Below are 9,842 nucleotides of genomic sequence, written 5' to 3'. Positions count from 1 at the left end.
GCGCTTTTCTAAACTCTCCTGGAACAGCAATTTAAGACAAGTACAATAAATGCATAAGCTTCACAAAATTGCTCAACGATTAGATTTACTAGAAAGAAGAAACTATATTATCCAACTGGAATTTTATATAATCCACCATTCTTGCATTTTTTTCTTTTATTCCTTAAAATGTAAATCATTAAAAATCATGATTTGGACATAAACTTATCTTTGCAAAGTTGTTTGGCCCTCATTTAGAAAACAGAACTTTGGTTTTTCCTCAGCTTCTTACATTTCATTGTATGTTAACAGTACCAGTGAATATAATTATTCATCACATTGATTTGTGTCTCTCATATGAATGAGTGGATATGGGGTCGACTTTTGGGAGCGCTGGTGGCATAGTCTGTTGGGAGTTTTATTGCAAACTCAAAGGCATGGCCTCCCTGGTGATTCAAATTTACCAGCAGCTCCTCTGAAGAGAGATGGGAAATCAATCTCTCCCCAGACAAACAATTGTTGTTGTGTGCCATCAAGTCAAGTACAACTCATAACGACTCATAATTCATAACAACTCGTACGAATAAAAACCTGAACCCTGTTCTACCCTTTGCCATCCTCACACTTCCTGATACACAAGAGTCAATTGCAACAGTCACCATATCAATCCCTCTAGTTGAAGGTCTTCCTCTCCTTCACTAATCCCGCACTCTTCCCCGCATCATGTCCTTTTCCAAGGAATTGCCCCGTTAGCAATACGCCCAGAGTATGTGAGGTAAAGCCTTATCACTATGCACTCTAGCTGCACCTTCTCCAAGACATCTGTTTGTTCTTTTAGCCGTCCCTGGGATGTTCAGTGCTCTTCTCCAACATCACAGATCAAAGGCATCAATTGTTTTTCTGTCATCCTTATTGAGATGCATAGCAAGAGACCAGAAAGACTATGGCCTGAATCAGACACAACTTAGCCCTCAAATTGACATCATTACTCCTCAATAATTTGGAGAGGTCTTTAACTGCAGATTTTTCCAATGCAGTCCATCTCCTGATTTCCTGATAGCTGGTACCAAGGGATTGTGGATCCAAGAAAGATGAAACTTTTACATCCTCCAAAACACCCCTGGGTCAGTTATACATAGATTCTGACTTAACAGCTATGAGTTTGGGTTGAGTAGGAATACAAGTGATTTGTTCATGTTGTAAGAATAAATATGTAATGTTCTGAAAAGCCAGAAAGACAAAGGGGGAAAAAAGAGCTAATTTTGTCACATAGTATGATAGATACTATAACTGGAAGAAAACATTTAGCTCAACTCTCTAATTTTGTAGATAACTATGAACCTAGAGAAGATGAGTGATTTTCTCAAATTACAGATTGTTGTTGTTGACTGCCATTGAGTCGAGCACAACTCATAGCAACTCTATGAAGCTTTTTTATGACAATGGTCATTTCTCAAAGTTCATAGAGTTTCCAGAGGCTGGTTGTTTAGTAAGTGGATGCCACTCCTGCTTCCAAACTTATCTTAAACTGAGAGCTCCACCAAACACTGTCTGTCATGGGTAACTGTTATGGTATTTGACACCACAATGGCATAAAGTTTAGCATCACAGCAACCCCAGTTTACCTCAGTACAGCAAATTAACAGAGGAGTGCTAGACCACTTAGAAGAATGTTACTCGGAAATATAATAACAACTGACTTTTAAATACAAAGGCCCTCCAGAGGTCTTGTTGACTCTAAACAAGAGGCTTAAATTTAAAAAACCAATATAACATGTCATTACTGTTATTGTTGTTGTTATGTGCCATCAAGTTGCCTGCAACCCATAGTGACCCTATGTACAGCATCTCTAAAGCCTGCCCTTTCCTGAGCCAGTGTCACTAATTCTGACACATCAAGTTCCATTGCCCCAGTCACTGTATTAATCTATCTCATCCGGAATCGTCCTCTCCTGCGCTGTTCCTCCACCCTTCCAAGCATGATGTCCTTCTCCAAGGACCTGTCTCTCTTGGCCACGTGCCCAAAGTAAGTTATAGATAAAGAAACTTAAATTCTATCTTGCTGATCACAAACCAATGTTATTCACACCGCATTACTCAATCAAAATATTTTTTAAGTACTCCTGTAAATAACTTCAAGTTTGTATAAATGTTTGTTTATGATTCATGATCATCTTAATCATAATTTATTATCATAATCGACCCAAATCAACCCTATTTGTTTGCTACTTTTATTTTATCAATCTTACCCCTCTGAGAGTTCCATATTATTGCCCCTGGTTCTCTAACATACATTAAATATCTTGGTTTCCAATTCTATATCATTAAAATATTTCTGTTCATTTATACTTTGTGCTTATTCATCATGCAGTAGTTTTATGTCCACAAATGATTTAGGATTTGAATTGTGGCATTGGGAAGAATATTAAATACACCATGATTATCAAAAGAATAAACAAATTGTCTTGGAAGAAGGACAGACAGAATGCTCCTTGGATGTGAGGATGGCGAGACTTCATCTCACGTACTTTTTCATCTTATCAGGAGGGATCAGTCCTGGAGAAGGACATCGTTCTTGGTAAAGTAAAGCATCAGCAAAGAGGAAGGCCTTCAATGAAATGAGACTGCCGCAATGGGCTCAAATACAGCAATAATTGTAAGGATGTTATAGCATCAGACAGGGTTTCATTGTGTCTTACATAGTTGTTGTCGTTGTTAGGTGCCATCAGGTGGAGTACAACTCATAGTGATCCTCTGAACAACAGATCTTGGTGCTGTCCTATGCTGTGCCATCCTCACAATCTCTGACACAATCGAGCCCTTTGCAGTAGTCAGTGTGTCAATCCATCTGGGTGAGGGTCTTCCCCTCTTTTACCAACCCTCCACCTTTCTGAGCATCATGGCCCTCTCCAAGGAATAGCCTCTCCTAGCAACATGCCTGAAGTATATATATGAAATGAAGCTTTATCATCTTTGCCTCCAAAGAGCACTCTGGCTGCACTTTCTCCAAGACATATTTGTTTGTTCTGTTGGCAGTCAATGGGATATTTAGTACTCTTCTCCAGCATCACAGCTCAAAGGCATCAATTCTTCTGTCATCCTTGTACGAGGAGTCACTATGAATTGAAACTGATTCAAGAGCACCTAACAACAAAGAACATAGAACTGCAAAGTGCACTTTGGAGTCTGAGATAAGAGTCATAACATGAAGTGGTACTTTTCTCCCCAGCTCTTTTTTATAACAATATCTATGTATTCTGAGCCAGTCCTACATCTGTGTCTGTGTGGTATGTACTCTTAGTGTGTATTTGCTAAGTGATTGCCACTAAAACAAAAATTATTATTATTATTATTATAGCTTCATTCCTTCTATTTCTTTTTATTAAGTATACCCTTCTACCAACTACATCTAAGCTGATCATATGGAAGACATTCTTACTTTTATGCACTCTTTAAAGGACTGATTCAGTTAATCATCAAACACAAATTGAACAGTGAATAAGGAAGATGAAAGAAGAATCATGTCCTTTGAGCTGTGATGTTGGAGAAGAGTACTAAATATCCTATAGAATGCCAAAAGAACGAATATGTCTTGGCGGAAAGGCAAACTCAGTGTTCCTTCGAGGCAAGGATAGTGAAACTTCTCATATATTTTGGGTTGTCAGAAAATTCTAGTCCCTGGAAAAAGACATCATTCTGGGAAAGGCAGAAGGCAAGTCAAAGAGAAGAAACCTTTCTGTTAAATGTATTGACACAGTGACTTCCACCAAGAGCTTGAGTCTGAGGGAAATTGTAAAGATATTACAAGATAGGGCAAGGTTCAGATTTGTTGTTCGTAAGGTTACTATTTGTTAAAGTCCACTCACTGGCACCTAACAATATCAAAAGATGAAAAGAACATTGGAAAGCAGTCTCTTCTTCCTGCTCTGGAGAAATACTTTACACCAAAGTAAAGAAGTCCACAACAGCACTTCATTATAACAGATTATAACCATAAAAATCAGTTCCTTATGTAATTGTTGTCAGATGCTGTCAGGTCAACTACAACTCAAAGCAACCCTACAAACAACAGATTGAAACCTTGCCTTGTCAGGCTCTCTCCCATGCCAAGCCCATCGTTACAGTCACTATGTCAGACCATCTCATTGTCCGGGAGCTGTGCTATTAACCCAAAGGCATCCTGTTCAAATTCACCAGCTGCTCCATGGAAGAAAGATGGACAATGTCTTCCTCCTGTAAAGTTTACTGTCTCTGGAAACCTACTGGAGGATCAGTCACAAGTCAATTCTGACTCAACAGCACATAAAAACAACATATTTAATTCCTAATCTCTGGAATCAATTCTTACTACTGCCATAGAAGCACATGACTTGTTATGTCTTCTGAAGAAAGATTACTTAATGAATCTCACTTTCTTGGAATCTTTTAATAACTTCCTAGGCAAAGATTCTGAAGCTTCGTCTGACATACTTTGGACATGTTGCAGGGTGGGACCAGCCCTTGGAGAGCATCATGCTTGGGAGGATGGAGGAACAGCGCAAGAGAAGAAGACCCTCAATGTGCTGGATTGATTCAGTGATTGGGGTTATGGGGGTAGGTGTGTCAGAGACAATAAGATTGGCATAGGATAGAGCAGGGTTTAGGGCTGTTGTACATAGGGTCACTATGAGTTGCGGGCAACTTGAGGGCAGATAACAACAACAACAACATATAAGGAAAATAAACTCTTTGGTTTCTCTATTCTGGAAATTTTAAGAGGAAATACATATCTTGAAATTAAAAGATGCAAACAAGACCAGAATTCATTAAAATCATCCTTGGGAATAATTTGTCTTGAAGGGTAAATAGAGAAACAAATGTTCCCAGAGCAGCTGTAAAACAGTCTACAGAGTTTTATTTACCTCTGAGGTTTTTACTCAACAGATGTGATTATAATTTGGGTGAAAAAAAGGACAAACAAACAAAAAACAAACTTGACTTCAGGAGAGATGCTCCTGAATTCAAACAGAAAGCATATTCTGGTGCCAGTTACCTCCATAACATCATAGCACTCCTCCACCAAAGGAGAATTTACGTTATATGCTTCACATTGGAACTCTTGAAAGCTTTCTTCTTATTTAGCACTTTCCTGGAGGAATAACCTTCTTGAGTCCCAAAGGCAACATACAGTGAAGAGAAAGGATCTAAAGAAATACCCCACCATTCAGGCAAAACCTGGCTGGAGAGAAACTGCTCCCGTGATTAGCTAAGCTTCCCCAGCCAGCCTGTAGGTGGGTGTGTTTAACAGAAGGAAGCAATGGGAACCCGCCTGTCAGGCAGCCTTTAAAGCTAATTAGCTCAGCATACAACAAAGATAAGTGAGCCTGGGAGGAGGGCCCCCTGAGGGGTCTTTAGATTCTGGGAAATGTCTGATTGGCAGATGTTAAAAGGGATTCTTTGGTAAATCCAGTGCATCAATGAGCTGCACAAATTCAGTCCAGGACTGGGAGAATTTAGGCATGAGGACACTGTGCAGGAGGCGCGCACAGGCAGACCCAAGATGGACAGAACTTTGGAATCCCTGAGACACATCATTGCCCAAGCCTTGCCTCACAGAGACCCGGCGCTGGTCTTCAAAGACTGTAAGTACTGAAGAAGAAAAAAGTTTTCTGACTTTTTAGAAAATAGTCCTAAACGTCCAGTCACATCCTATTTAAGTACGCTTTGCCTTAAATCTCTGTAGTCGTGCGCTGTGGTCTAAGGGATATTTGACTTGTTCCTGACTAAAACCAGAAGAATGATTTCATTTCACCTACAGGCATTAGTCGTTGGGTTATTTTGTCAATGATGTGTCCTGGTAACCCTTTAGAAGTCTCTCCTTCTAAAGCCCAAGACTTGCTTAACAGTTGGAACTTTTCCAGATTTTTTTTTTTAAGTAAAGCATGTTGGTAATGGTTGGTAACACTAAGGATGACTTGGTAATGATAGTAAATATACTTGTATTTGTTGACTTGTTTAAACTTCACAAAACCGTATTAGATATGTAAAATCAAGCAAGTGCTGTAAGTATCCGAACAATTTTTGCTGCAGGCAAAATATTAAAAATAAATCATTAATGAGCTATTAAATTTTTATAACAGCCTACAGTAACACTTTCATTTTAAAAGGTCAATAAAATGTACTGTGTCCCTTCTCTGCAGAACTCACCCCAAATTCACTCTGCTTATGCAGTGATTTTAATTTTAAAAAATGATTATGAAAAAACTAATTCAATCAAGCTTTCCAATTCTAGCAATGCTATTAAACCATTTGTCTTGTAACCTCCTTTCTGGAACCAATTTGATTTCCTGCTGCTGCAGAACAGACTATCTTCACATTGTATCTTATCTACAGTCGGTTTCAGATTACAAAGGGCTTCTGAAAGCGAACTTTGCTGTGGAAGTGCCCAAAAGGTAAAAATGCATATGGAAGGATTTTTTTGGAGTGTGTGTGTGTGTGTGTGTGTGTGTGTGTGTGTGTGTGTGTGACAGAGCGAGAGTTTTACCCCCACAATAGGTTGCAGCTTTCTTTGTAGGTATGTAAATTTTTATGTCCATCAAAAACATCAATGGTTTGGATTTTTGCTTTCTGATTGCTGAATGGTGTTACTTTCCAGATGTCCTTTGAGTTTTTATTTCTTCTACGTGTGATGAAAGTGGACAAGTGAGACCCTTTTATATATTTGCATCTCAGAAATGAAATAGCAGCTAATCTGACTTGCTCCCTCTCTTCTCTCCCCCTCCCCCTTTTTCTTTTCCCGTTTCCTTCTCAATATTGTCTCCAAGCATTTGCCCTGGAGCTGTTACAACTAATAATAAAAAGCTCTTCCTCCCCCAGCCTAGTGGAGACTATTCAGGCTTGGTATGTTTCTTTAAGGGAAGAGGCAAGGGAGGAATGTCTCCTTCCTACAATAGCGCTCTACTCACTAGTGAAAAGTCATGAAAAGCTTTGGCTAAAATGTGCAGAGACCTTAAGCAGAGGGTTTGGAGAATGGAAGCAGTAAAAAAGCACAGGAGAAATTTAAGAAGTTAAAGTTTGAAATTGCATGGCTTGCTTTTAAAGCCAAATTAAATTCCAGCAATTGTTTACAGTTTAGAGGAGAGAAGAGCATGGAAAGAAGGTTAAAATAAAGCATGCGTTAAGTTCCATCAGCCAGACCTTTCCTGGAACGCACTCAGATGAAAAGCCAGCCTTCCTCTGCTTTCCTTAGACCAGGCTGCTACTCTACAACAGTTTATACGGCTTAAGAGGTGTGAGTGTGAAACTGCTGATGCTCTCCCTCCGGCTTTTTCTAATCTGAAAAAATAACTACATGAATGTAAGCCAACTGGCAAATTTCTGTGCCAGAAGGTTCATAATGCAGAAGCATCTAACCCTTCCCTGCTCTCATGGCATTAGTGGAAAAGGGCTTGCTTGCTTGCTTGCGGGACATCAAAAGTATGTTTGGGGGCTATGCCAGGCTTGGACAACCGGGATGCACGTGCCGAATTTGGCACGTGGGCCCCTCTTCTTTGGCACATCCTTGAACTGCTGCCCTCACACTCCTCTTGGCAGCCTGGAGAAAACTGCCACCAACCTGGACTCCAGGGTCCCAGCAGTCCGCTCTGGCTCCTCCCCCTCGCTCAGTCCAGCCTCCCTCCCAGAAAGAAAGGACTGAACACTTCACTGCCAATTCCTGGACAAAAATTGCTACTTAGCTTTCCTGAATGATGGAAAGAGCCTATCCAGGGCTGCTTAAAACCCCGCACAGTTGAACAAAGAAGAAAAATTTAAGAACATAATTTCAGAGTCTAAGTTTCTTTTCTAAGAACACAAAGTTATGGGTTGTTTTGTTGGGGGTTCCCCCCCCCCCTTCACAGTTTGGACACACATAGTGCAGGGAGTATAGATGATTTGTTGCTTCGACTGCTTTTTGACTTTTTTTTTTTTTTTTAAATAAGCCATAGTAAGCGGAATGTTCTTTTCAAGTGGGTAGGAAATGCACCCAGAGCGTTTTCTGGTCTGAGACAGAGGCACGTGGGAATAGTTAAATTCATTTAAGGAAATAAAACTCTAGGGCTTTCCCAGTCAAGGAGGTCCTGCAAACAGCATTTTGTAATGCATTACATCTATCATTTATTTTAGATGAGGTGTTCATCTGGCACCAGTTGTGATTTGTTTTGTGCTTTCTCTCCCGGAAAGAAATTAATGCCACAACATTTTTTTTTTTTTTTCCTTTTCACAATTTCACATTTCAAATGAAAAGTAAATAGGGAGGTTGGGTAAAGTGGGCTCTCAGTTTTCAGCTGACTCATCTAAACTGACATTAGGCTGTTCCCGGCACAAGAAATGTCCCATCACTGAAGCCTCCAGAGTCAGAGTCCCCTTGCAGTGAAATGATGACACACACAGTTCCATGCTGCCTTCCATTCTCAGTCCTAACACCCAATTCCTTTTTATTCATATGTGACAACAAAAGATTGTGAGTTCCCTAGAGTTCCTCCCTCCTTCCCCCTCCTTTGAGTACAACTGTGATCACACTCTTTGACACTGTTTGACAGCTCCTCCTATACTTTCTCAAAAGAAATCACACCACGATTTCAAAATGGCTTTACTTTCAGCTTCTAATCTGAGTTCTGTTGTACCTCTTCTGACCCATGATGACCCCCATGGACAATACAACAAAGCATTGCCTAGTCATGAATCTTCTCATGATCAGTTACAGATATAAATGCTATACTCTTTAGAGTTTCACTTGCTAGTTTCAGAAGTAGATGTCTTTTCTAGTCCATGCAAGCCTCTAGTAGTGGATGGGTGGGGGCTGAGCCTGAAGTACATGGAATTAAGCTTAAGTCTTCCACTTGGAAAGCAAGAAATGTATCACTGAACCCCTACTGACTGCCCTTCCCTTCTCAAACTAATAAAGCATACTTTGCCTGTCTGCCTTTTTCTTACAGTGATGCCACGGTGTTGAGTTCTCATGACATGTTAGGCACTGTGCTACCATGAATATGTATTCTTGACAGCAAGCGTGCAATGTTGATAAAATTGATATAGAGACTCATGAAGATTAATGTGACTTGCCCAGAGTCACAAAGATGGTAAATCAATCAGGATTCAAAGTCCGTATTCCCATTTCCATTTCCTCACTTTTTGCCAAGAAAAGAGACTGCCTCTCAGAAATGCTATATTAGCCATTTAATGTGATAGCACTGTTGTTAGTGGATACTGTCAAGTTGGAACCAATCTGTAGATGGACCTCTAGTGTTTTCGGAAGGCAGTAAATCACACGGGAAGAGATTGCCCATTCTTCTCCCTCTGAGCAGCTGGTGGATTTGAACAGCATACCTCTGGAATTGCAATGCAGCTTCTTACCATTAGGCCACTAGAGCTCCCTCACTGGCACTGAGGGTTTCCAACTCATAGCAACCCACCACTAGGTCTTTGAGACTGTCAGCTGCAGAGAGAAGACTACTTATCTTTCTCCCTTGTCAGCTTCAAACTGTCAGAAACACATGGTCATAAAGAGCGCCTTATGCAGTATGCTATCAGAGCTCCCCAGGAAAACAGAAAGTGGAGAGAAATGAACTCTCTTGGGAGTGTGGATGGAACCTATTGAATACTGAATCTGAACAAGACAAGGCAGTAAAGAGTGATTTAGAGTGTGACAGGCGAATGGAGAGAAGGACCTTTTGGAGAAGAGGGTGAAAGTTTTCCAAAGTCAGGCTTGGGCAACACAAGAATGACCCATTGGGGGAGAAGAGTGTAAGCTGAGGAGACCTGTGCGAATTAGATCTGGAAGGGCCACACAGCCATGTAGGCAACATGAACCTGTTGGAGTTAATGCTAATCCTAGATTAGTTCTG

At 40.4% G+C, this 9,842-nt stretch overlaps 1 protein-coding gene across 1 annotated transcript in view; it reads left to right on the top strand.

Annotated features, from left to right (window-relative positions):
* Positions 1–5,296: 5,296 nt before the first annotated feature.
* Positions 5,297–9,842, top strand: part of LIX1 (Lix1 homolog (chicken)) — a 90,526-nt gene continuing 85,980 nt past the window's right edge. Inside the window, exon 1 of the mRNA XM_006885379.1 lies at positions 5,297–5,600. Coding sequence (XP_006885441.1) covers positions 5,519–5,600 — 82 coding nt within the window. The 5' untranslated portion in view covers positions 5,297–5,518. The remainder of the gene's footprint in view (positions 5,601–9,842) is intronic.

Source organism: Elephantulus edwardii, unplaced genomic scaffold (genome assembly GCF_000299155.1).
Source record: "Elephantulus edwardii isolate Elephantulus edwardi_28Jun2011 unplaced genomic scaffold, EleEdw1.0 scaffold00043, whole genome shotgun sequence".
NCBI lineage: Eukaryota > Metazoa > Chordata > Mammalia > Macroscelidea > Macroscelididae > Elephantulus > Elephantulus edwardii.
Note: the sequence above shows the minus strand (reverse complement) of the source record. Positions and strands in the feature narration are given on the sequence as shown.